This window comes from Larus michahellis, chromosome W, assembly GCF_964199755.1.
Source record: "Larus michahellis chromosome W, bLarMic1.1, whole genome shotgun sequence".
NCBI lineage: Eukaryota > Metazoa > Chordata > Aves > Charadriiformes > Laridae > Larus > Larus michahellis.
The window spans coordinates 8,463,040-8,490,660 of NC_133929.1; the positions used below are offsets into that span (position 1 = coordinate 8,463,040).

General features: G+C 45.1%; 1 protein-coding gene and 1 long non-coding RNA gene across 11 annotated transcripts in view; one reads left to right on the forward strand and one right to left on the reverse strand.

Annotated features, from left to right (window-relative positions):
* Nucleotides 1-26,634, reverse strand: part of LOC141735563 (uncharacterized) — a 50,510-nt gene extending 23,876 nt beyond the window's left edge. Inside the window, exons 1-3 of one of the 2 annotated variants that reach the window (XR_012584782.1) lie at nt 26,505-26,591; nt 22,716-22,751; nt 12,567-12,652 (exon numbers count right to left, since the gene is read on the reverse strand). This is a non-coding gene — a long non-coding RNA (uncharacterized LOC141735563). Of the gene's footprint in view, nt 1-12,566; nt 12,653-22,715; nt 22,752-26,504 lie in introns of both variants that reach the window. The other variant, XR_012584783.1, reaches the window with a different exon arrangement.
* Nucleotides 26,635-26,716: 82 nt separating this feature from the next.
* The window catches only part of LOC141735420 (ceramide transfer protein-like), a 123,239-nt gene continuing 122,334 nt past the window's right edge, over nt 26,717-27,621 (forward strand). For all 9 annotated transcript variants that reach the window (XM_074568125.1, XM_074568126.1, XM_074568128.1 and 6 more), the window contains exon 1: nt 26,717-27,146. In XM_074568125.1, the coding sequence (XP_074424226.1) occupies nt 27,051-27,146 (96 nt within the window). In that variant the 5' untranslated portion in view covers nt 26,717-27,050. The remainder of the gene's footprint in view (nt 27,147-27,621) is intronic.

Genomic DNA, 27,621 nt, shown 5'->3' on the forward strand with positions numbered 1-27,621 from the left:
GTTGGGCGGGAATGTTGATCTGCTTGAGGGTAGAAAGGCCCTGCAGAGGGATGTGGACAGGCTGGATCGATGGGACGAGGCCAGCTGCATGAGGTTCAACAAGGCCAAGTGCCAGGTCCTGCACTCAGGTCACAACCCCATGCAGTGCTACAAGCTTGGGGAAGAGTCACTGGAGAGCTGCCTGGCAGAAAAGGACCTGGGGGTGTTAGTCAACTGCTGGCTGAATATGAGCCAGCAGTGTGCCCAAGTGGACAAGAAGGCCAACAGCATCCTGGCCTGTATCAGGAACAGTGTGGTGAACAGGACTAGGGAAGTGATCGTCCCCTTGTACTTGGTACTGGTGAGGCCCCACCTCGAGTACTGTGTTCAGTTTTGGGCCCCTCACTACAAAAGACATTGAGGTGCTGGAGCAGGTCCAGAGAAGGGCAACAAAGCTGGTGAGGGATCTGGAGAATGAGTCTTATGAGGAGCGGCTGAGGGAGCCGGCAGGTGATGTTACAGTGGGGGTCTCCTACAGGCCACCTAATCAGGAAGACAGAGCAGATGAGGCCCTCCATAGACAGATAGGAGCAGCCTCACATTCACAAGCCTTGGTCCTCATGGGGGACTTCAACCACCCCGATATCTGTTCGAGGGACAACACAGCAGGGCACAAGCAATCCAGGAAGTTCCTGGAATGCACTGATGATAACTTACTTCTCCAAGTTATAGAGAAGTGTCCTGGTTTGAGGTAAAGCAGAGCCAACTTCCCGTTCAGTGAGAGAGGTTCTTGCTTACAGTTGTTGCTGTGGCAACCAGGGTCAGCTGACTTGGTTGTTTACCCTGTGGAAGGGTTACACCTGTGGACAGGTCACATGACCCAAACTGACCAATAGGGTATTCCATCCCATCTGCCATGCTCAGTATAAAAGCTGAGGGATCAAGGAGTTCTGGTTGGCTCCTTTTCAGTATGTTCTTTTTCTTTGTATCTTCTCCAGTGGGCTATTCTTCAATGGCTCTCTTTCTTCAGTGACTGACTTCTGAGGAGGACTCCGTCAGCTCATCTGTCTTTTGATCCTGGTCAGTGTGTTCCAGTTCCCATTTGTTGATGAGTCCAGTCTGGAGCTTTCCTAGTGCCTGCCAGTGACATCTCCCTGGGAGCTTGATCTGGGTTTGTATATATTTATTTATATTATATCTATTTCATTATCTTTTTTATTTTATTATTAATATTTCATTAAAGTAGTTTAGTTTTTTCTAAACATGAATGTGAAACATGCTGAAATTAAGCAAGCCAAAAGATCGAAACCTTTGTGGTATGGAGAACAGTGGCTGAAATATAAGTATGGGGAGGCCTGGCAAATTGACTGTATCTCCCTTCCACGAACCCACCAGGGCAAACGCTATGTGCTTACAATGGTGGAAGCAACCACCGGATGGCTGGAAACATAGGCTGTGTCTCATGCCACTGCCCGTAACACTATTTTAGGCCTTGAAAGACAAGTCTTGTGGCAACATGGTACTCCAGAGAGAACTGAGTCAGACAATGGGACTTATTTCCAAAATAATCTCATAGATGCCTGGGCTAAAGAGCATGGTATGTGGGATTCAAGGTCTCAATGTTTTCAAGCCTTGCCAGGTGCAGGGAGGAGGAGAGAGGCCTGGGCATTTGACCCAGGCTGGCCAACAGGATTATTTCATACCATGAACATCACATTCGATATACATTAGAAAGTTTGCTGTGTAGTGCTCTCTCTCCCTTGATGGCTGTGGTCCAGAGAACTTCTTGCCCTGGTGCTGGACCCCTGAGGCTTTCCCTTTCATCCAAAGCCACAGTGCTTGCAGTGTCTGACACTTACTGTCCACTGCTGGGAGTGCTCAGCTTCCTACCGATATAAGTGGCTGAGTATAATTCTTGTATATCTTATATTAGTGTCGGGATCAATACTGGTTCTTTATTATTATTGTTAATTATTTAGTCTTATCCTATTAAATCTATTTATATTTCAATCCTCATGTTTCCTTGTTTTCCTTGATTCCCCTTTCCAGGTGGGGAGGGGTCATCAGGTGATAGAATAATTGTCTGAATGACAATAAATTGTTGTGGGTTTTCTCAAACCATAACAATGAAAAAAGATTAATGTAAAAACCATAACATGTCATGTCTCATTGCTTAGAAGAAATATCTAATTGTAAGAAATTAGGGTAGGTTTTCTTTCAGTATCAGACATGCTTTTAAGATCTTTTTCTAATACAATTGTGGGTAGTGTTTGTAGGTGTAACTTTGAAAGGACAAAAAAAAAAGGAAAGTTTAAGAAAAAGAATCAAAGTTGCTTTTCAGATTTCTCAAGCTATACCTGGTGTATTTCAGTGCTTTGTAGATTTGTGGGGTCCTCTGTGGATCTTTGGTACAAAGTTGCACACCTCTCTTGACTGCCATTTGAGAAGACAGACAAGATGGTAAGCACAAAGGAATTCTACTGAAAGTATTAGAAAAATGTGATTGCATCAACTTCATCAGTTATGGGAAGGTGACCAATAGAGGTAGCTGCTTGGCTGATTAAAGACGGGGTGGGCAAAAGGAATGCAAAGGGGGGAAAACTGAAACCTTCACAGTTACCTCTGAGCAATGCAGTGCTATTTATGCACTGCATGGAGAGAAAGGCCTGCACCAGTCACCTGATGCTTCAAGGAACTGCTAGCCCAAGAAAAATGATGTTTGTGGTGTTATCTTTCTAGCATTCTGTAGAGCTGTTCACTTCTTGGTGTGAGGAGCAGGAAAGACCTTGACTGCTCAGCAACAACCCAAACCACCGGTGTGCTACCAGCAGTGCTCCTGTCCCACACCCACTGCACCAGCTCAGCTCCATCACAGCCCAAAACCCCGACAGTCCTAACACCATGATGTTACTAATTGAAGCATTAATCTAGCATCTCTTCTGCCTGATGCCCTGCTCAAAGCGAAGGCTGGATTTCCAATGTGTGAATTTGAGCCTAAAAGCAGTCTGAAACGCCTGTATTTCGGGTTGGGGGGAAAAAACCGAAGGAGGACCCAACACATCCTGTTTCTGTGTGCATCTTCATTTAATAACACGATAACGACCCACGGGCCGCTGCGGTGCTTTTTGCTCTCTGCCCGTTAAACGTAGGCACGGGGAGCCTCGCCCTGCTTCCAGCCTCCCCCGTGGCAAGATGGCGGTGTCGGCACCGAGGCGGCCTTGCGGCGGGGCCACCTGCTCCCTCTCCGGCGGTGAGCCCACCAGCAGCAGCCGCCACGGTGGGCCCGGAGCACTGGGGGTCTGCTGGCGGTGCAGTGTGAGTGCAGCCTCTTCGAGGAGGTGTTTCCAGCGCGGAGGAGCGGCTGCTGGAGTCGGGCCACCCGCCCCTCCCTGCCTACTGCGGCTTCGACCCCACCGCCGACTCGCTGCACGTTGGGCACCGGCTGCCGGTCATGGGGCTCCTCTGCTTCCAGCGGGCCGGCCACAATGGTATCGCCGTGGTGGGGGGCGCCACGGCGCGGCTGGGGATCCCCAGCGGCCAGGAGCGGGCGCGAGAGGCGCCGTCGGCCGAGGGGGTGCGGGCGCAGGCGCGGGGTCTGCGGGCCGGGCTGGAGCGGCTCTTCGGCAACCACTGGGAGCTGTTCTGGGGGGTGGGCGGCTGGGGCAGGCGGAGCTGCTGGATAATGCCTGGTGGCTGGGCCAGCAGCCGCTGCTCGACGTCTTCGGCGGGGCGGGCGGCCGGCTCCACATGGGGACGCTGCTGAGCCGGCAGAGCTGCCAGACGCGGCTGCGCAGCCCCGAGGGCATGAGCCTGGCTGAGTTACTCTACCCGGCGCTGCAGGCCTACGACTTCCTCCACGGCTGCCAAGTCCAGCTGGGGGAGCTGACCAGATGGGCAACGTCACGTCCGGCTACGAGCTCGTCACCAAGTACAGGGGGAAACCCGGGACTGGCGGGGAGGGTGGGTAGCATGGGGTCCAGCGGTGATGCTCGGGGTCAGGGTGTTTGGTGTCCTAGCTCTACACAACTTCTTGTTGGCAGCCCCTAAAGCAGCAGAAGTTACCCCTTGGAGAATCAGCGTTACACAAAAATGGCCTCAAGTTGCACCAGGGGAGGTTTAGATTGGATATTAGGAAAAAATTTTACACCCAAAGGGTTATCACACATTGGAACTGTCTGCCCAGGGAAGTGGTGGAGTCACCATCCCTGGAAGTATTTAAAAGACGGGTAGATGTGGTGCTTAGGAACATGGTTTAGTTTTGTTAGTGTTAGGTTAATGGTTGGACTCAATGATCTGAAAGGTCCCTTCCGACCTAGACAATTCTATGATTCTATTCTTCAGGCAAAAAGGGTGCACCTAAGGACCTATTCGGTTGCGCTCCTCCCTGTCCCTATGGATGAATCCAACAGTACCCTGTGGTACCCAAACCTATAGTCCCTCCTTTTCCTCCCCACACATGCATTTCTTCTTAAAAGCTGCTCTCCACTTACACACATGAGGGATAAAATTTGTGGAAGGGAGAATGGGAGCCTTATGATACTGGGCAACAGATAAAGCACCAGGAAAAAAGTAATCAAACCAACCCTGGTAGTTTCCATGATGATTTTATTGACTTTCTCTTTATCCAAACCTTGGATTCTAGCTTTGTTATCATTGACACCTATTCTAAGTAGAACTCCATCATTACAAGAGCTGTTATCAACTTTTTTCATGTCATCCATAGTACTTCTTAAAAACAAGTACCTCCTTAAGACTTAATACCTGAAAAAAAACCACAAAAGAATTCAAATCATATTTCTTTCTAAGTTCCAGATGAACAATACAAAAATAATTTATGGAATTTGTTTGCTGTATTTATTTAATAAGTATTTTATACTTATTCAGAAAATAACATACTTATCACAAATGTGAAGATTTGCATTCCTGTAAAGTGGCTGACCTTCCACACTCACAAAATAAAGCCACCTGTAACTCTATCAGTGTTTGGAGACAGTAAGATTTTACTTTATTAATTTAACATGCTCTTTTAAAAGCTCCCTTACAGAAATAATTGAACACCACCAGCTTCAGGTAAAGACCAGTACCTTACACGTGCACATGAGATTTATGCCTGTATGTTATCCTGTCAAATGAAACAATACTGCCTAAACCACAAAATACCGCTCACTAGACATTATGATTTTTAAATTGCAGAAGACTGTTGTTAATTTAGTCCTCATTCCTGCTTGAGATAAGCCATAGAATCTTTCACAGTAATTTCTAGCTCAAATTCAAAACTTCTGTTTGAGTTAAAGCTCATCTTTTAGAAACAGATGGCTTCAATTAAAAGCCTTGACTAAAACCCTATTGTTTAATACAGGGTAAAATTCATGCATTCTTCCCCCCCCCCATTAATTTGTAGAGCCATGGCATCCAACTAATAGAACTTACTAAGCTTTTACTACTCAATTACTGCAATCAATAATTTCTGATATGTGAACTTCTGACATCTTCCCTTGTTGCTTATTAAAGTAAATAGCTGAACCCTTCAATGGGCTCTAATTATATGGTAAACTGTCTAGATAGTAAATTGATCTTAAACTAAACAAAGCAAATTTTACCCTCTGTAGCATGATCCTGTGGTCTTATTTTTGCCAGACTAAACCAAGCAGAATCCAAGCATAAATTACTTTATATGTATTGATTATTGGAAAAGCACACAGAAGTACTTTCTTCCTACCCCAAGCTGTTGACTCATAAACAACTTCAGCTTTGCTCTGATGCAGGAAGCATATTCACTCCTAAATTTTCCCTTTGAGCTGCTCCTTGTGACAGGAGCGCTTCCTGTTTGGAGGAGCCACACTCTCTCAGGCACGTACAGCAGCTCTATTACACACAACCACAAACTACACACATCTAAGAGAGCATTGAAATTTTTCTTTAAATGCCACTTTTCCACTCCAGGACTCAAGTGGGAATCATTAGCAACCAAACTGAAGGTCATTATGTATTTTTGCATTTAGAGCTGAATTTTTGCTATTAAAGAACCATATGAGTGACACTTTAAAATTAATGGTGTCAATGTCCTTATTTTCCTCCTGAAACATATCTGACTTCAGATGCCAAGTAAAGAAAGCCATCCTTAAAAAAAAAAAAATTCTGAAAAAAACCCCAATTTTAATAATCTGAATTAATAGAATATGATCATTTATGATGTTTTCTTGTTGCAGTTTGAACCAGATCAGCCGATGACAACAGATGCTCTTCCCATCCTCTTGCTCCAAGGAGAGGATGAAGAGAGATAAAAAGATTTATGAGTTTAGAAGAAACTAAACTACTTTATTAATAATAAAATAAAAAAATGAAAGAGAGACAATATATACAAAACCATATCCAGTTCCCAGGAAGATGTCACTGACAGGCATTTGGGGAAGTCCTGGACTCAACAACAGGTGGGAACTGGATTCCAGATCCAGAAATACACAGATCAGGATCAGTATCAACCAAACAGACAACATCCTCCTCAGATATCATCCATTGAAGAACCAGAGCTGACCCTTTGATCCCTCAGCTTTTATACTGAGCATGATGCAGATGGGATGGAATACCCTATTGGTCAGTTTTGGGACACCTGTCCTGTCTGCTCCTCCCCACAGGTGGGACCCCTCCACAGGGCAAACAACAAAGTCAGCTGACCCCGATTACCACAGCAACAAATATAAGCAAGAGCCTCTCTACACACCACTCCCTAGCATTAACTATAAACATAAGTCCTAACACTCTGAGAAGGAAGAGTTTTCCACACAACATGCTGTCAATTTCAGAGAGTTAGAAGAGGCTTAGCTAAGAAGCCAAACCACTAAACAGAAAGCTGGCTCTGTTCCACCCCAAACTAGGACACTTTTGAAGATGAAAGATCAGGTAAGTAATGCTGTATTTATTTCCAGCTTGTTATGTTTCAGAGAATAGAAGATACTTGGTGATGTAGAGACTAGAATTCTTTTTTCTATTGACCCTTTAGTAACCCTTGAGCTACTATAATGGTAACTAGGAATGGGAGTGGCTTCATAGCTCTTGTGTGTATTTATCAAATAAAAGACCATGATGATAAACACTTCAATAAGTTTTCCACTTGCAGTAGGATAGTCTCTTACAGTTAGCATACACATTTACTAGAATAGCTTTGCTAGACTTCAGTGAAAGGAAAAAGCACTGCATCCCACATCATTCAGTTTTGTCTCAAGCTCATAATCACCCTCACAGCAATTAGCTCCATGATAATTCTATTATTACTGACAATCTCTGGTAAGTAACTGGCATGATTCCCAATAAATACTTTCCTCAAGGTAAATGCTCTTCTACTATTCCCCCTGGTTCTTTTATCACTCCTTCCCTTCAAGAAGCTGGAATGAACACAAGATTGCTTCCCTTTCCTATTCCAGTTTTTGCAACACTTTTAGCTGTTCTATGTTCCTGAAAAAGTGTCTTTATCCCTAGCATATACAAATCTTTCCCCTCCTCATTCAGATGACTCTTAAAGGCTCAATTTTATAGCAAGGGCTTTAAACATTAATTTATGTCAGTCAAAAGCCTTCTCTATCACACTGTTATATATCCAGTGAGTAAAATTACCATGATGATACCAATGATGAAAAAAACAAGTCTTTAGACAGTCCCATAAATGCTGGTCCCCTAATGTGTTTTATCTTTTCAGCTTCTTGTGTGTAACAAAATACATTGCTAGTACCAGATGATAAAGTATATAAATATAAAATAATACCTTAGTTGGAATTAAGAAGAAAATATTTACTTGAGGATACTACATTAGTTCTCCACTAAAGCTTAAAGGTGTACAGAAGGGAAAAGACAAATAACAACTGATACAATTTTCAGCCACTTAAGATGAACAGAATCAGATGATTATCTTGTTTTCAGAGTAACCAGTCTGAAAAAATACATGTAAAATATTTAGCATATTTAAATGAATCACAGAAGCTACAATAAGACAACAGATATAGCATTGTCAGATAAAACCAGTGGATCATCTGCCATAGACAAAATGAAAATGGAAATTAATGGAAACAGGAGAAGCACAGTTTGAAACACTGTGCAAAACATGAACAAAATATCAGTGTAGAAACTGGTAAGGATAAGTAATAATGGTTTTAATGGAACGTTGACCTAGAGGACCTAAATGGTTTCACCATTTAGCTTGTGGTGAAACAATCTTATACAAATTTTGGCTAAAACAACTTGAAAAAAAGTGGGTAAAAGTTTAGAGTCTAATGAAACACTAACTCATAATGGTCACAGGCAGTGTGATGTATTTTTGGCATGCTGTCACCTCAAGAAGCTGCTGCAAGATTGAGCTGCTTCCTCTAAACAGGTGTTGTGGTTTTGGCCAAATTGGCCAATGATCAGTGACAGATGCTCTCCCCCCACCTCTCACACAAGGAGAGGAGGAGGAGAGAGAAAGAGATTTATGAGTTTAGAAGGAACTAAACTACTTTAATGAAATATTAATAATAAAATAAAAGAGAAAATAATGAAATAGATACAATATATACAAAACTGTATTAAGCTCCCAGGATGATGTCACCAGTGGGCACTGGGGAAGTCCCAGGCTGGACTCAGCAATGGGTGGGAACTGGATTCCACAGATGGAGCCAGGAACACACAGATCGGGATCAAAGGCAGATGAACAGACAGGGTCCTCCTCAGATGTCGGCCAGTGAAGAAAAGAGACTGACCCTTTGATCCCTCAGCTTTTATACTGAGCATGGGGCAGATGGGATGGAATACCCCTGTTGGTCAGTTTTGGGTCACCTGTCCTGTCCGCTCCTCCCTGCAGGTGGGACCTCTCTACGCTTTTCCGCTTCCAACCCTCCAATGGGGCAAATAATGAAATTAGCTGACCTTGGTTGTTATAGCAATAAGTATAAGCAAGAGCTTCTCTGCATACCATTCCCTGGCAACAACTGTAAACACTGGTCTTATCACTCAGAATGAACCATTTCAGACACAACATGCTGTTAATTTCAGAGAGTTAGAAGAGGCCTAGCTAAGAAGTAAAATTACTGAACAGAAAGTTGGTTCCGTTTTACCTCAAACCAGGACAATAGGACATGTTAAGTCTCTCTGAGTCATACTGATTAAGTAGGGTGTGAAATTAGAGAATTCTGTGAAGGCAGTCTACAATTAAATACTAATCTATTATTCCTGTGATTTGGGAATGGTGGAAGGGAGCAGAACAATCATCTGTAAGTGGAGGAGGTAACTTTCCAATTGCTACTGAAAGGACTTCTAAAGGTAAAAAGGAAGACTTTGGCAGTGGATGCCAACAGTTAAACAACAGCAAAAGAAAAAAGTGAAGAGGAACCACAGAATAGCATTACTGTGTAGGAAGCTTTGTTAGTAACCTGGGATTCCACTTGTAAAAGTGAAAAAAGACTGCTAACAAAACCCCAATCAAGCTCTTCTAAGAGCAGGCACAGAAACTCAACTGAACCAATCAGGACAGAAAATATCAAGAGACTAAAACGGGGGGGGGGGGGGGGGAATCAGAGCAACAATCTAATTTCAAGTGCCTCTACCGTATTCAAATTTAGCATCTCTTTGGACAGTTGACTGAACTAGCCTGAAGGAAATGGCTAGTATTTGATCCAGTGCCACTCCCCCAGCTTGTCTTGAGTAAAAAAACCTGCAATTCCAGCAACAGAAACCCTGTGTGTTGTGTGAAAACTTAAATGCCTTCATGTTATTATTTTCATGTAATAAAATAATACATGATAAAAAGAAAGATAAAAATATTTCTAAGAATATTCAGTTCATCTGCCTTTTGATTCTGATCAGTGTGTTCCAGTTCCTATTTGTCACTGAATCCAGTCTGGAACTTCCCCAATGCCTGCCAGTGATATCTCCCTGGGAGCTTTGTATGGTTATCTGTATATTTGTATATATTTTGTATATATTTCATTATTTCCTTTTTATTTTATTATTTATTTCATTAAAGTAGTTTAGTTTTTTCTAAACCCATAAATCTCTCTCTCTCTCTTTGTTATGGTTCAAGGAAACCCATAACAATTTACTGTCATTTAAACAATTATTCTATCACTGGATGACCCCTCCCCACCTGGGAAGGGGAATTGAGGAAAAAAACAAGGAAACCCAAGGGTTGAAACATAAACAGTTTTAATAGAGTAAGACGAAATAATTAACATTAATGCTACTAAAGAATCAGTATTGATCCTGACACCAATATAAAATATACAAGGATTATACTCAGACAATTATATCAGTAGGAAGCTGTGCACTCCCAGTAGTGGACAGAAAATGCTGGACACTGAGCGCTACGGCTTCAGCAGGAATGCAAGACCTCAGGGGTCTGGTCATGGGGCAAGAAGTTCTCAGGATCACAGCCATCGTGGAAGAGAAAAAACTCCACAGCAAACTTTCTAATTTATATTGAATGTGACGTTCACAGTATGAAATAATCCTGTTGGCCAGCTTGAGTCACATGCCTGGGTCTCGCTCCTCCTCATCCCTGCACCTGGCTAGGCTTGAAAACACTGAAACCTTGAAAACCCCATACCATAAAGTAAATATTTTAATGAATTCAGACACTAGAGTCTTCTAAAAATGCAGTTTTCCCTAGTATGAGCAGAGACCTTACTGAAAAGTAAAATTACTGAAAGAGAAATTAATCCTGTGTTGCTCAAACCAGGACAAAGTTATGCAACTGCTTACTTCCCCCATACCTCAAAAGCTGAACATGGGAATCAAGACATAATTACAGACATAAGTGACCATCTTTTACATCTCAATAGCCCTAAGTCAGTCTCCATAGCATGTAAAAAAAACCAAAAAACTGATGCTGCAAATAGCAACACAATTATTAAAGACTCCTTTCTATATGATTTTTGTTATTATTTTAGGATGGTTACAATAAAGATCAAAATTACATAGTTTCTGCAATTTCTGTGAAACTCAAAAGCCTTCAATACCATTTCCTCAAAATCTGACACCTCATTTATTATAGTATGAGCCTAAAATAAACTTTCTATTTTTCCTCAATTAAAAGGTTTTAGACATTCCTTTAATTTAAACTATTTTATTCTTATTTTAGCAAGAACAAAACAAAATTATAACAGCTACCTTCACATACAAATGTTGAGAATGAGTGAAGGGATAACTTCATGAATCCTGTCATTATGTAGGCTGCATCAGAAGAAAAGAAATATTACCCTTAATTTCAATGACAAGGTCAAGATGTTAATAGGAGTTGTGTAAAAGCACTGAAAGCACAATAAACAACAAAGATGAAGGACTGACTTCATCCAGTTTAGACCACAAAGGATCACTTGTCAGGCTTTTGGCTAAAATGAAGTGTGGTGTAGTACAGATCACTCTATTTTCAAAAGATAAATGTCTCTGAAGGTAGTACTATACTAAAAACAACAAAGATAAGAAAAAGACAGAAAAAAACCCCTTGCTTTCAAATATCAGTATATATACCCGAGATCTCTGGTCTTTTATTTTTCTTATGAAAACTTTACAAGTGACCCATTATCAAATACTACTAAAGTTCAGAGCACTCCGTGCAAAGATTTCTTCCATAAAACAATTATTAAAATAATCGCATCCGTGTAGAAAGATGGTTGTGAAGAATATGAAACTCCTAGAACACTTCATAAGTGTTCATAAGATCCTAAGTCAAATATCCAGCTTTAACACATCTTCAGTAAAAGTATAATTCAGCATTTTAAGACTCTGAAAGAAGTAATTTCAGTTCCTTCAGTCACTTGTCATAAAACTTTGCTGGCCTACCACCTCACCATAATACATGCTTAAACCAACCAAAAATCTAATAAGCCAAGACAAGCAACATGAATGAAAATAACCAAGCTGGATAAGTGTGCCTCACTAGTGAGAATGCTACCAAAAAAAGGTCACTGATAACTATCCTTTGCAGTCACTTTCTTTTGTACTAAGATGGAATTAAGCTTAGTGTTGTAAGCAGCTTCCTCTACCAAAAAAACCATAAACTAACAAGCAGTTACTGTTCTAGATCTCAGACAGGACAACTTGTATTCATCTATTTGCAAAAACTTTCAGTTTATATAAATGTAAAATATAAAATATACTCCAAAGAAGCAATGTAGAAAGTTTCATATATATCTCTCTAAGTAATCCTTTTTTTTTAAGAAAAAAAAAAAAAAAGAATTGAAGAGCAAACGCAGAACAAACAAGCCAAGCAGACTGATTCAAGAGTAACTCTCAATCCCAAACTTTCAAATGTCCCCCTTGCACTGGAAATTATTACAGCTGGAAACCACATCACAGGCCACCTCAAAACAAAGCCTCTGGGTACTACTAAGTAATAAATGAAACAGACTGTACCAGACCTTCCCAATAAGACAACTACTCATCTAAATCAAAATTTTTATTAGATGCCACTTCTTTTACTTCAACTGCTAATTAAGACTGAACCGATAGCCACGCAGCTACATTTCTTATTCCACTCACTGCACAGAAGTATCTTCTTCTAAGATATGCATGCAACTGTTTGAGTCACCATCATTAAAAGAACTAAAATTCAGCTAACGTACCTTGGTAGAGAAATTAAAGTATCCATAGACCCAGGCCATTTGAACAATGGGTTTCCCACAAATGCATTGCTTTATTTCTTGAATTTCTGAAAGAAGAACGAACATGCAATTCAAGAAACTAGGAAAATTCAACCCCACTAGAATATTTTTAACATCTCTGATATTTAAAAGGTTACACTAGAAAGTCCAGTGGTGCATAACGGTGTTTGTATATTCCTCTATCCGTGTTACTGTTGTTGTTTTTTCTCGTTCCCTTTCCTGTTCTGTTAAATTGTCTTTGTCTCAACCCAAGAGTGTTGCCTTTTTCTTCTGATTCTTCCTGTATTGGGAAGCCCCGGTGCCACCCGTCTAAGGCCGAACCAGGACAGTCCTTTTTAGTGCCCAATGTGGGGCTCGAAGGGTTGAGATAATGACAGAATCCAACTAGAGCTTGTATAAATGAATTTGTTGTATGCATTTACTGTATTAGGCAAATAGTCACTGGTCACCATGTTGCTTAGTTTGTTCTCATGGCTGTGTTATGTGAATTCCTATATGGCTTATGTACTCCCCGCGATGATGTTTGTTACTTCTGGGAGAGGGATCAGGATTATCATTCTGCTGTCCTGTGTGATATCAGCTTATGAGATGATAACATCACTTGTTAGACAGTTACTTTGGGGCGTTTATGTGGTATTGCTGTCCTGTCTGTACCTTGGGCACTGTCTCTCAGAATTTATTAATAATTACACCCAGTCTGTGGGGGAAACAAGGGGGGCCGCTTTCCCCAGCTCTTTGACCTCCCTTTTCTCCTTGGGGTCAGGTATGACAGCTTTTGAGAATCTTGAATATCCTTGGGATACTCAAACCAGCATGTTCCTATTGTTATGTCTCCTGAATGTGTTCCAGGTCCTGTTTAGGGTTAAACAGTTATTTAAGACTACCACCCAGAGATCTGCTCCGAGGCTGGATAGTCAGGGGTGGCATGGCATGTGGGAGAACATGGGCAGGTACCTAGAGAACTTCTCACCTCCAACGGTCTGGGACTTCACCCCTGAACAATTACAGGACCCTGACAGAGTAGTAGAATATCTGAAGGGAAAAATGCTGTGGCTATTCCAGAGAGGCACAACTCACCGTACTGTGCTGGGCCCTGGCCAGTATCTACCAGGCACTGCTCAGTGTTATGCAGCACCCTCAGGGGGAAGAGATGGAAACCAGACTGGCAGCCACTGCAGCTACTCCAACCCCCATAGCAGCCACTGCCACTGAACCAGGGAACCAACCTGTGCCAGTATCAGTTGCCCCCATACAGAAGAAGAAATACACAAAGAAATCTGTTCGCTTAGTAAGGGATGATGATGAACCAGGGTCATCACGAGAGCAGGAGGAAGAGGCAGAACCAGAGATAATTACTCGATCCCTATCCTTGAGTGAGCTGCGGGATATGTAAAAAGATTTCAGCCGACTTTCAGGCGAGCACATTGTCACCTGGCTGCTCCGGTGCTGGGATAATGGGGCCAGTAGCCTGGAATTAGAGGGTAGGGAGGCCAGGCAGCTGGGATCCCTGTCTAGGGAAGGCAGTATTGACAAGGCGATTGGGAAGAAGACCCAAGCCCTCAGCCTCTGGAAATGACTCCTGTCAGGCGTGAGGGAGAGGTACCCCTTCAGTGAAGATGTTGTATGTCAACCAAGCAAGTGGACTACCATGGAAAGAGGTATCCAGTACCTGGGGGAATTAGCCATGCGGGAGATGATTTATTATGACTTGGACAATGCAGACTTACCCACAGACCCTGATGAGGTCCAATGCACAAGGCCCATGTGGCAGAAGTTTGTACGGAGCGCACCATCGTCATATGCCAACTCACTGGCAGTAATGGAATGGAAAGGTGAAGAGGGACCAACAGTGGCTGGCCGGCTATGGCGATATGAAGAAAGTCTCTCTTCCCCCCTTGTCTCAGCTGTGGAGAAACTGTCCCAGAAGGTCCAGCAACTTGAAGAGAATATGTCCTACTCCCCACCTGTACGGGCCAGCATCTCAGCTATTAGGAGCAGGCATTTCCCCACTCGAGAGAGAGAGACTACAGAGGGTACACACCACGAGGCACCCTGTGGTTCTACCTGCGGGACCACGGAGAGGACATGAGGAAGTGGGATGGACAACCTACTTCGACCCTGCGGACACAGGTACAGGAGTTGCAAGGAAGGACAACCACAAAAGGGGATCCCTCCAGGAAAAGTGCCGCCCCGGTTTCCAGGGGGCAGTTCCCCAGACAGAGCAGAAGGCCTGATCTTTCTTCTGATCCTCCTGAAGGAACTTCCAAGTCATTTCTGCAAGAAGTGAGTAATGGATACTATGACCAGTATTAGAGGGGCCCTGCCTGCAGCCAGGTAGGGGAAAGGGACAAGCGGGTTTATTGGACGGTGTGGATTCGATGGCCTGGCACATCAGACTCACAGGAGTATAAGGCTCTAGTGGACACGGGTGCACTCTAATACCATCAAGCTACAGAGGGGCAGAACCCATTTGTATTCCTGGGGTGACAGGGGGATCCCAAGAGTTGACTGTACTGGAGGCGGAAGTGAGCCTAACTGGGAATGAGTGGCAAAAGCATCCCATTGTGACTGGCCCAGAGGCTCCATGCATCCTTGGTATAGATTACCTCAGGAGAGGGTATTTTAAGGACCCAAAAGGGTACCGCTGGGCTTTTGGCATAGCTGCCTTGGAGACGGAGGAAGTTAAACAGTTGTCTACCTTGCCTGGTCTCTTGGAGGACCCTTCTGTTGTGGGGCTGTTGAGGGTCGAAGAACAGCAGGTGCCGACTGCTACCACAACGGTGCATCGGCGGCAGTATCGCACTAACCGAGACTCTCTGATTCCCATCCATAAGCTGATTCGTCAACTAGAGGTTCAAGGAGTGATCAGCAAGACTCGCTCACCCTTTAACAGTCCCATATGGCCATTGCAAAAATCTAATGGAGAGTGGAGGCTAACTGTAGACTATTGTGGCCTGAATGAAGTCACGCCACCGCTGAGCGCTGCCGTGCCGGACATGCTAGAACTGCAGTATGAACTGGAGTCCAAGGCAGCCCAGTGGTATGCCACAATTGATATAGCGAATGCATTCTTCTCAATCCCTTTGGCAGCAGAGTGCAGGCCACAGTTTGCTTTCGCTTGGAGGGGCGTCCAATACACCTGGAATCGACTGCCCCAGGGGTGGAAACACAGAAGTTGTTTTTGAGAAGGAGAGTAAAATAGTCCGAATCCTTCTGAAAGATGGTTTTGCCATAAAATGAAGTAAGGTCAAGGGACCTGCACAGGAGATCCAGTTTTTAGGAATAAAATGGCAAGATGGACGCCGTCAGATCCCAATGGATGTGATCAACAAAATAGCAGCTATGTCTCCACCAACTAGTAAAAAGGAAACACAAGCTTTCTTAGGCATCGTGGGGTTTTGGAGGATGCATATCCCAGATTACAGTCTAATTGTAAGCCCTCTGTATCAAGTGACCCAGAAGAAGAATGATTTTAAATGGGGTCCTGAGCAACGACAAGCTTTTGAACAAATCAAACAGGAAACAGTCCATGCAGTGGCCCTGGGGCCAGTCCGGGCAGGACAAGATGTTAAAAATGTGCTCTACACCGCAGCCGGGGAGAACGGCCCTACCTGGAGCCTCTGGCAGAAAGCACCAGGGGAGACCCGAGGGAGACCCCTAGGGTTTTGGAGTCGTGGATACAGAGGATCCGAAGCCCGCTACACTCCAACAGAAAGAGAGATATTGGCAGCATATGAAGGGGTTTGAGCTGCTTTGGAAGTGGTTGGTACAGAAGCACAGCTCCTCTTAGCACCTCGACTGCCGGTGCTGGGTTGGATGTTCAAAGAAAGGGTCCCCACCACACATCATGCAACTGATGCTACGTGGAGTAAGTGGATTGCACTGATCACACAGCGAACTCGAATGGGAAACCCCAGTCGCCCAGGAATTCTGGAAGTGATCATGGACTGGCCAGAAGGCAAGGATTTCGGAATGTCACCAGAGGAGGAGGTGACGCGTGCGGAAGAGGCCCCACCATATAATAAACTGCCAGAAAATGAGAAGAAATATGCCCTGTTCACTGATGGGTCCTGCCGGATTGTGGGAAAGCATCGAAAGTGGAAGGCTGCTGTGTGGAGTCCTACACGACAAGTTGCAGAGGCCAGTGAAGGACAAGGTGAATCGAGCCAGTTTGCAGAGGTGACAGCCATTCAGCTGGCTTTGGACATTGCCGAGTGAGAAAAATGGCCAGTACTTTATCTCTACACTGACTCATGGATGGTGGCAAATGCTCTGTGGGGGTGGCTACAGCAGTGGAAGCAGGGCAACTGGCAGCGCAGGGGCAAACCCATCTGGGCTGCTGAACTATGGCAAGATATTGCTGCCCGGATAGAGAATCTGGTTGTGAAAGTACGCCATGTAGATGCCCATGTACCGAAGAATCAGGCCACGGAGGAACATCAGAACAACCAGCAGGTGGATCGGGCTGCTAGGATTGAAGTGGCTCAGGTGGATCTGGACTGGCAACATAAGGGTGAACTATTCATAGCTCGGTGGGCCCATGACTCCTCAGGCCATCAAGGGAGAGATGCGACATATAGATGGGCTCGTGACCGAGGGGTGGACTTGACCATGGACACTATTGCACAGGGCATCCATGAATGTGAGACATGCGCTGCAATCAAGCAAGCCAAGCGGTTAAAGCCTCTTTGGTATGGAGGGCGATGGCTGAAATATAAATATGGGGGAGGCCTAGCAGATTGATTATATCACACTGCCACAAACCCGTCAAGGCAAGTGCTATGTGCTCACAATGGTGGAAGCAACCAGTGGATGGCTGGAAACATACGCTGTGCCCCATGCCACTGCCCGGAACACTATCCTGGGCCTTGAAAAGCAAGTCCTGTGGCGACATGGTACCCCAGAGAGAAGTCTCCGTCAGTGAGCGGCAGTTCCGTAATCGTGTCTGTATATTCCTCTATCCATGTTATTGTTGTTGATTTTTCTCATTCCCTTTCCTGTTCTGTTAAACTGCCTTTGACTCAACCCAAGAGTTTTGCCTTTTTCTTCTGATTCTTCCCATACTGGGAAGGCCCGAGCGAGTGGCACGTGGTTCTTTGTTGCCGTCTGAGGCCAAACCATGACACATTACATAACATGTTTTCCAAGAAGTGCACCTGTCTCTTCTGAATATTCATTTGGCAAGAGAACTTTCTGGCTGACAGGATCAAATTTAATAAACTCCTTAACTCTAATTTCCTTGTAAAAGTACGTTCCCCAATAGCGGTTTAAATATCAGCTGCTCTAAAGTCTCTCCTTCTCAGTAGGATAAGCCACCAACAAAGACATGCGCAAGCGAGCACATCATACTGTGCTTCTGAACTATCTGCTCAATTCTTCTCAGCCTAAGAGGAGGTGATATTTACTAGATCCCTGGTTTCTGAATAGCTCTGGGAGGAGGACTTCTGTCAGTTTTAATCCTGTAGTAATTTACAGGAACAGAGCTGATAGGAGGAACTGTACAACAGTGTTACTAGCATGTAAATATACACAGTGTTAGCCACCTAGGTTCCCTACTAGCGCATTCAAAACTTCTACTGTTTCACTATTCTCTCTCTCACTATATAATAAAACCTAGTTCCCTAGAATACAGACCCTCCTAAGGAAGATTTAAGTGTTTTTATAAATGTACTGAGCCAAGGTACATGATAAATTAATACTGAACAGAAAACTGGGCCAGAATTCACAGAAGTGAAAATTCCAAGTGCCCAAGCTGACACAACCGAATGGGACTATTTTTCAAGTAGCAGCTGACCCAGCATTTTACAAAAACTTAGACCCCAACCAAGTACCTAGAATTAGAATCATAGAAGCATAGAATCTTCATGGTTGGAAAGGACCTTTGAGATCATCGAGTCCAACCATACACACACACAAAAAAAAAAACCAAACCAAACCCCTACAATCTCTGCCACTAGAGCATGCCCTGAAGTGCCACATCTACACAGTTCTTAAATACCTCTAGGGATGGTGACTCAACCACCTCCCTGGGCAGGCCGTTCCAGTGCCTGACCACTCTTTCAGTAAAGTAATTCTTCCTAATATCTAATCTAAACCTCCCCTGCTGCAACTTCAGACCATTCCCTCTGGTCCTGTCATTATTCACCTGGGAGAAGAGGCCAACACCCACCTCTCTCCAACCTCCTTTCAGGTAGTTGTAGAGGGCAATGAGGTCTCCCCTCAGCCTCCTCTTCTCCAGGCTAAACATGCCCAGCTCCCTCAGCCTCTCCTCATATGACTTGGTCTCCAGACCCCTCACCAGCCTGGTAGCTCTCCTCTGGACCCGCTCCAGCACTTCAATGTTCCTCCTGTACAGAGGGGCCCAGAACTGAACACAGTACTCGAGGTGAGGCCTCACCAGTGCCAAGTACAGAGGCACCATCACTTCCCTGCTCCTGCTGCCCACGCTATTCCTGATACAAGCCAGAATGCTGTTGGCCCTCTTGGCCACCTGGGCACACTGCTGGCTCATATTCAGCCAGCAGTACGACAAACACCCACAGGTCCTTTTCTCCCAGGCAGCTTTCCAGCCACTCTTCCCCAAGCCTGTAGCGTTGCTTGGGGTTGTTGTGACCAAAATGCAGGACCCGGCACTTGGCCTTATTAAACCTCATACAGTTGGCCTTGGCCCATCGATCCAGCCTGTCCAGGTCCCTCTGTAGAGCCTTCCGACCCTCAAGCAGATCAACACTCCCACCTAGCTTGGTGTCATCTGCAAACTTACTGAGGGTGCACTCAATCCCCTCATCCAGATCACCAGCTTCTCCAGGAGAATGCTGTGGGGGACGGTGTCAAAGGCCTTACCAAAGTCCAGATAGACAACGTCCACAGCCTTCCCCGCATCCAGAAGGCGGGTCACATGGTCATAGAAAGAGATCAGGTTGGTTAAGCAGGACCTCCCTTTCCTAAACCCATGCTGGCTGGCCCTGATCCCTTGGCTGCCCTGCACTTGCCATGAGAGCTCACTCCAGATGATCCTCTCCATGATCTTTCCTGGTACCGAGGTCAGGCTGACAGGCCTGTAGTTCCCTGGATCCTCCTTCCGACCCTTCTTGTAGATGGGCGTCACATTAGCCACCCTCCAGTCATCTGGTACCTGCCCTGTTGACCAGGATTGTTGATAAACGATGGAGAGAGGCTTGGTGAGCTCTCCTGCCAGCTCCCTGAGTACTCTTGGGTGAATCCCATCCGGCCCCATAGACTTATGTGCGTCTAGGTGCAGAAGCAGATCACTGACTACTTCCTCCTGGATTATGGGTGGGTTGTTCTGCTCTCCATCCTTATCTTCCAGCTCAGGAGGCTGAACCCCCTGGGGATAGCTGGTCTGACTATTGAAGATGGAGGCAAAGAAGGCATTAAGTATCTCAGCCTTCTCCTCATCCTTGGTTGCAACTTTCCCCCCCCCCCGGCATCCAGTAAGGGATGGAGGTTCTCCCTGGCTCTCTTTTTGTTGATGTATTTATAAAAAACCTTTTTTCTTGTCCTTAATGTTAGTGGCCAAGTTGAGCTCCAGCTGGGCTTTTGCCTTCCTAATTTTCTCTCTGAATAACCTAACGAGATCTCTGTACTCCTCCTGAGTTGCCTGTCCCTTCTTACAAAGGTGGTAAATCCTCCTTTTATTCTAAGTCCCATCAGAAGTTCCTTATTCATCCAGGCTGGCCATTTTCCCCGCCCTTTAGACTTGCAACACTTGGGGACAGCCTGCTCCTGGGCCTTTAAGATTTCCTTCTTGAAGGGCATCCAGCCTTCCTGGACCCCTTTGCCCTTCAGGACTATCTCCCAAGGGACTCTCTCAACCAGTGTCCTGAACAGGCCAAAATCTGCCCTCTGGAAGTCCAAGGTGGAGGTTTTGCTAACCCCCCTCCTTACATCACTACGAATTGAAAACTTGACCATTTCATGATCACTAAGCCCAAGACGACCTCCGACCACCACATCTCCCACTAGTCCTTCACTGTTTGCGAACAGTAGGTCTAGCGAGGCACCTCCCCTGGTAGGCTCGCCTACCAGTTGTGTCAGGAAGTTCTCTTCCATGCTCTCGAGGAACCTCCTAGCCTGCCTGCTCTCTGCTGTGTTGTATTTCCAGCAGATAGCTGGCAGGTTGAAGTCCCCAACCAGAACAAGGGCTGGCGATTGTGAGACTTCAGCCAGCCGCTTACAGAATACTTCATCTGTCTCCTCATCCTGGTTGGGTGGTCTATAGCATACTCCCAGCACAAGATCATCTCCCTTATTTGCCTTCCCCTTCATCCTTACCCATAAACACTTGACTTTATCATCACTGGAATCTAGCTCTATCCAATCAAAACATTCCCTAATGTACACAGCCACACCCCCACCTCTCCTTCCTTGCCTGTCCCTTCTGAAGGGCTTATAGCCATTCATCGCAGCATTCCAGTCACGACAGTCATCCCACCACGTTTCCATGATGGCAACTACATCATAGCTGTCCTGCTGCACAATGGCTTCCAGCTCATCCCGTTTGTTGCCCATGCTACGTGCATTCGTGTAGATGCACTTGAGCTGGGCTACCAATTTCACCCCCATCCTTGGCCCTTTATCCCTAGGCTCATTACTAGTGGGCCTGGTTTTATCCCCTTCCCCCTTCGTTTCTAGTTTAAAGCCCTGTCCGTGAGCCTTGCTATCTCTTGGCCTAGTCCCCTTTTCCCCTTTCAGGATAAGGTTTCCCCATTCTTAGCAAGCAGGCCCGGTGTCCTGCAGATCAAACTATGATCACAGAACCCAAAGCCCTGCTCGTAGCACCAGTTTTGGAGCCAGGTATTGATCTGTCCGATTTTCTTGTTCACCCATTCGTCAGTCCCCAAAGCTGGAAGGGCAGAGGAGAACACAATTTGTGCTCCCGAACCCTTGACAAGCCATCCCACAGCCCTGAAATCTTTCTTCATTGCCCTCAGACTTCTACTCTCCAGCTCCTCACTGTCTGCCTGTAAGATCAAAAGAGGGTAATAATCTGAGGGCCATATCAGGCCAGGAAGCTTCCTGGTTACATCCTTAACACGGGCCCCAGGTCCGGCCTGCATATGGGACCCTCAGTTCCCCTCAGAATGGAACCCCCTATGACTATTGCCCTCCTCCTGCTCTTCACAGAGGCAGTCTTAATGCATGGAGCTGGCTGCTTTGACAACTCCCTGGATGGGGCTTTATCAGCATCCTTAGTTCCCTCATCATTTATCTCCAGAGGCCCATATCTGTTCTGTATGGACACCTGGGGGGGGGATGGGGGGTCTGGAGGGGGCTCTCCTGCTGCCCTGAGCAGGTACCTGCTTCCATTCCCCCCCCATCCTCTCCTAGTTCCCCTCCTTCTGCCTGGTGACAAGAGGGCAGGGGATCCTCTGCCTCTTGTGGAGCCTCCTCCTGCTGCTTTTTCCCTAAGGATGGCAGGGTGTGGCTCCACCAATCAATCTCCCTTTCACATTCCCAAATGGTCCTCAGTCTTTCCACTTCCTCCTTAAGCTCAGCCACCAGGCCGAGCAGATCATTTACCTGGTTGCAGTGCACACAGGCACTGTTTTTGCTGTCCTCCTGCCAGAGTGACAGACATTCCATGCAGCCCGTCTCTGTCAGGTCCGTTTGGGTTGCTTTATTCCTTCTGGCTTTGGCTACAGACCGAGTGGAGACCATGTTTTCTTTGCAGTCGATCTAGCCTGCCTTCTCTCCTCTTGTTCCTCCCCTCGCAGTCACCCGTCCCGCACCGCACTCTGCGGTGGCTGCCCGCCGCCGACGTACACCCTCCTCTGGTGCTCCCGGGTGGTTCCACAGGTGACACCCAGGGAACGCCCACTCACTGCTTGTTTGCTCAGTGCGCAGCGACCAGGTCGCTGTTCTTCCGAAGAGCTTCTTTTATGAGGGGGGAGTGGTCCCACCCCCTCCTCGTTCAGACCTGCCGCCGGAGGTGCTGGCTCCGCCCCACTCCTCCTCAGCTGTCACCACCCCCCGGAAGTGCCGGGTACCGGCTCGGGCTGGCCGCTTTTCCTGGCTTGAAAAAGCCTCAAAAAGGAGCCCCTTTGCCGGCCTTTTTTGCCGCGATTCCCTTCCCCAGTACAGACTTACCTGCACTGGAGCTGGTCTCCTCGGCGAGTGGAGAGCCTTCAAAAAGCAAAGCCCTAGAATTATGTCTTTTCTGAAATAATTGGCTTTAAGATATAAACAAATTAGACAATTCAAGCCTTTTAAAAAGTAAATAATTCACACTGTAAAGTTAACAGATAATAGAGACTGCTTCTGACAATGCCCAAAATGAAACATTAAAATATATATTTTAAGCCACTCATCAAACCATTTAAATAATTCTTTGCTTATGTGAAGAGCAAAGTAATTGAAATAAGTGGAGTACCCGTCCCCTATTAATCTTCTGCAGGCAAGATGTGGTACAATTCTGTTGTAAATCCAGCTTTCAGCTCCTCTGTAGCTCTGTCTAGAAAAACTCATGACTTTAAAACATCAAAGTTTATTCCACGGGGAAAGAACCATGGTATCTTCTCCTGTCTCTATTCAGCATTTTACAAGACCTTTTAAACTGAAAGATGTATCTCAAGTTTCTCACCAAGATTTCCTAGTACTTCTATATTACTGAAAACAAATGTTTTGCCATTTTGATCCAGAAAGAAAATAATGAAGGGACTGAACTATTATGAACAACATTAATCAGTAAAAGCTACACCAGAAGTGGTATAGTTATCTGCAACCTTGTTTTTACAGAGATGTGTTTATTGACAATATATTCATAAATACTGGTAATCTTCTGTTTATTTTTATTTAGAAGAAAACCCCTAATACAGTGATTCACAGAGACCACAATTGTTTTAGAAAAAAAGTTGCCTAGTTGCTCTGAGATATAAACAATTCAAACAATATGCTGTTGTATAAACAAAGCTCCTTCAAGAATCCTCTTAAAAAATAGTTTTAAATTTAAGAACAAACATAACCGTTAGCATGAACATACTAGAAAATGTTTATACACGAGTGATGAATGTGTTTAATAACCTACAATGAACACACTAAAACTGAAGGTACAATAATAGTGAAAATGAAAGAGATATTAAAAGGGAAAAAATAATTATGAAGTCCCTCACTTTATGATGCTTATGATTAACATCTTTAGAAGTAAAACTCAAAAAAAACATTTTTGTATTAGAATTAGTATCTCAGCAATACAGAACAACAATATCTGTTCTAAGAAAGGTGATAGTTTTTCCAGTTATAACAATTATTTGTAAACTCCTCACAATCTCCAAGATACTAGAAGGGGTACAGATTGAGTACTGGGGTTTGTGATGAAAGAACAAACACAGCAATGAAACACAAAATAAAGGTGCAGTGGAAAAAGCATAGGAGGTAGAGAGGAGTGAGTGGTCTACATCAGCATATCAGTTTGATCACCTCTGTTTCTAACAGTTTTGTTTTGCATCCCAGATTGGTCTTGGAGCAGGCGAAACAGATTCCTTTCAAACTTAACTATACTGGAAGATTGTGCTTCCAGAGCACACCTGACACATTCCAACTGCTAACAGAGGTTCCCTCCATGGGACCAGACTAGCAGTAGTCTGAAGAAACACCTCTTAAAGCATATATAAGATAAACTTAAAACTCAGCACAAAATCTTTCCTTTACAAATCTATTTCCATTACGCCACATTCTTGCTAACATAAGACATTAATGTAGATCTCATTGAGGGTAACAGACAGCAAGTTATACATGAAAAAGACAGTCAAAACATTAGAAAGAAGATCTCATTTATCTTAGGTATTCACAATCTTGATACACTCATTGGAAGAATATAAGCTGGTGCCATTATGTAAAAAATAAAACAATATTAGGAGGATGAGGCAGATGTAAAAAACAGATGAAGCATTATATGAAAAGTTGAAGAGGTAAACCTTTTAGCATCCAGTATTTATTCATTTAATGTTCTGGTTACAAAATATTAGCTAGAATTAATCATTAAACAAATATTCTCTCTAACAAGGATGAATCTGATAAACAACCTGAAAGAATATTATCCTTGGCATTTTTATTTTTTAAACACCTGTTTGAGTCAATCTATATTCTAAAGAAAAAAAAAGCTACTTCTGAAACTAAGTGGACAGTCCTAGATCAAAAGTATGACAGTGCATAGCTATATAAGTACACATCATAGAATTGCCTAGGTTGGAAGGGACCTTTCAGATCATCTAGTGCAACCATCAACCTAACTCTGACAAAAACCATCACTAAACTATATCTCTAAGCACTATGTCTACCAGTCTTTTAAATATCTCCAGGGATGGTGCCTCAACCACATCACTGCCATTGCCAAAAGGTTTTGCTCAGACACGTCTCTCTACCTCCTGTTCTTATTCAGGATAGAGAAAGAAGTTCATTCAGAGTTTAAAGGGGAAAACATGATTGCCTTTACAGGTGATACCACTTAACTTCATCAACATACTGCAGAGAAGAACTATGAATTGTTCTTATACATATCAATATACAAAAAACTCAGCCTCTCTGCTTAACAGATGCAGTATATTGCAACAGACACTAAGAAAAAAAATCTGTTTCTTTCCAAACAGATGGTGAATCAAAGAACATAGTTTCTCAACAACTTTTTATATGTTAGAAAATTGTCAAAACCAGCATCCACAGTAGACTTCCATAAAAATGTTTCTGTGCATTCCAGTGATTATGCAAATATTGTCTGTGACTCTCCTTTATTTCTATTTGTTTAGGACAAGGATGCTGCTTTACCACTCACTCTCAGTGCTGCATTAATTCTAAATATCTTTATACCAGAGACCTTGAGCTGGTACTAATATTATTTAACTTTTACCTGCCACATAAATAGAGAATACATATAAATAGTTATATCAGTGCTAAGAGCTCTTTAAAAAAATAATAATCCCTCAATGGAAACTTTCAAGCAGCATAACATGGAAAAATTACACAGTGATTTGTCACAAGGAGGAAATTAGAGAAAAAAATAGTTTTACAACATTGCTCTTATGATATAACCAGATGTGTGTGTTCCAAAACTAAAGTTTCCTCAACTAACACTATTCAACACACTTGTTTATTTTTTTCAAGAAATCATGAGAAAGGAAACGGACCAGTCCTTCCCAACCCACTACATCTGTTCATAAATTGTGAAGTGATATGTTCAATTGCCTTCTCTTCTTTTTTTTCCCTTTCCGCTAATATTTCTCCACCCATAAATATCGGCAAGGATACATATCTCAGACGGAGTTCTGAAGAAAAAAGTATTTATCGTTTCGCTCTCTAAACTGTGAAAATATTAGACAAATATAAGGATACTGCTACCTCACGGCTGGAGGCAGACTACTGACCTCCGCTTTCTGCTCTGCTCGTAACATGCCTCTGGGGTGAGCCAGAGAAGCAGAACGAAAGGGGGCGGTGCAGAGGCGTCCCAGCAGCCAGGAAGGAGCGGGCTGTTGAGCCCACCCGCAGCCGCGCCTAACCTGGAGGGCGAAGGTCTCAATGGCCCCTTCACCCCGGGACTCCAGGGAGCAGCGCAGGTGCCCACCAGCACCGCGCAGACAGCAGACCCGTTACCTCACGCCTCACCCAGGAGCCGGTAGCACTTCCTAACCCTTCCTGTGGTCTCCGTAACCACCATTTTTGTTAAGAGAAAGGTTTGCCGCTCAATACCCAAGCCCTACCGGCTTGGGGTAGGGAAGGCGATACCACTTCTCTCACGCTAGAAAGTGAGTAGGGCCGGAGAAACGCTTCACCTTACTAAAAAAAGAGTCCTCCCTTATACCCCCTTCCCAAAAAGAAAAAAAGCGAGCACCACCCTAAGGAGCACTACTGCCCTCCCCCAGCAGCAGAAGGAATGGAGTTCCCTACCTCATCAGGTTATGGAGGCGAAACCCACCACTAGCGCCACAGAAATGACAAAACCAAGATGGCGGCTATCTGCTGCCGGGAGGGAGGTAGCCACTACAGTGGACTATGTCTCCGAGAGCTAACTGTGGCTAGGCTTACTATTGCACAGAAGACTACAACTCCCGGCAGGCGCCGCGCGGCCCGACTAGCGGAGCTAGGAGGAAAGGCGAGGCGCAGAGCTGATAAATAGTGGCACAGAGCACCCGCCTTGCGTAAGATGGCGGCGGTGGCCGTGCTTTAAGTGGAGTATGCGGCAGGCGGACGCGTACTCGTCCTCCTTTCCATCTCTATGTCGTGGGCCTTGCCATAGCTAGGGGCTGTAGAGGTACGGTGAAGGTGAAACCTGAACTTGCGTGCCTCGGTACCAGCCGGTAGCTGGCAGGGGCTGGTGCTATCCGCGGGCGCGGAGCACTGCTGCTTAGGTAGAGCCCGCTACTCCCGTCCCCTCAACAGGAGGAGGCTGAGGCTGCTGTGGGCGGGGGTCGCTCGGCTTATCCCTGCTCGGCTATGTCGGACAATCAGAGTTGGAATTCCTCTGGCTCTGAAGAGGACCCTGAGACCGAGCTCGGGCTGCCTGTTGAGCTCTGTGGGGTGCTCAGCAAGGTAAGCTGTCTTTCTTCCTCCTCACAGCCTGTGCCTGGCTCTCGCTTTCCCTCTCCGCGTTGCGCTACGGTCCCTTTCCTCCCCACCCCCCCGGACGATCAGGATGAGGCTCCCGCCTTCCCCAGCACTGGTGGAGGGGCCTCGTGGGGGCGCGGGAGGCGCCGGCACGGCCGAGACAGCCGCTATCTCGTGGTGGGGAGCCTACTCCGGCGGCGCGAGGAAGCACTTTCTCGGGAAAGAAGAGCCGCGGGTGCGGCTTCAGCCCTGGTTGGGTGGCTAGGGGAGTCATTGGTGCCCGGCCCGAGAGTTCCTGCGCCCCCGTACCGAGCCCGCTGGCTGCCTGTCTGGCGTGAGTTTCTGGAGAGCAATGCCCGCGAGGGGGCGGCCGGGTTGTTATAAACACGTCAAGTCAATCAAAAGTTTAATCAATTTTTATTGAATAAGAAAGCAAAAGCAGCGCTGGGCGGCCGGGGAG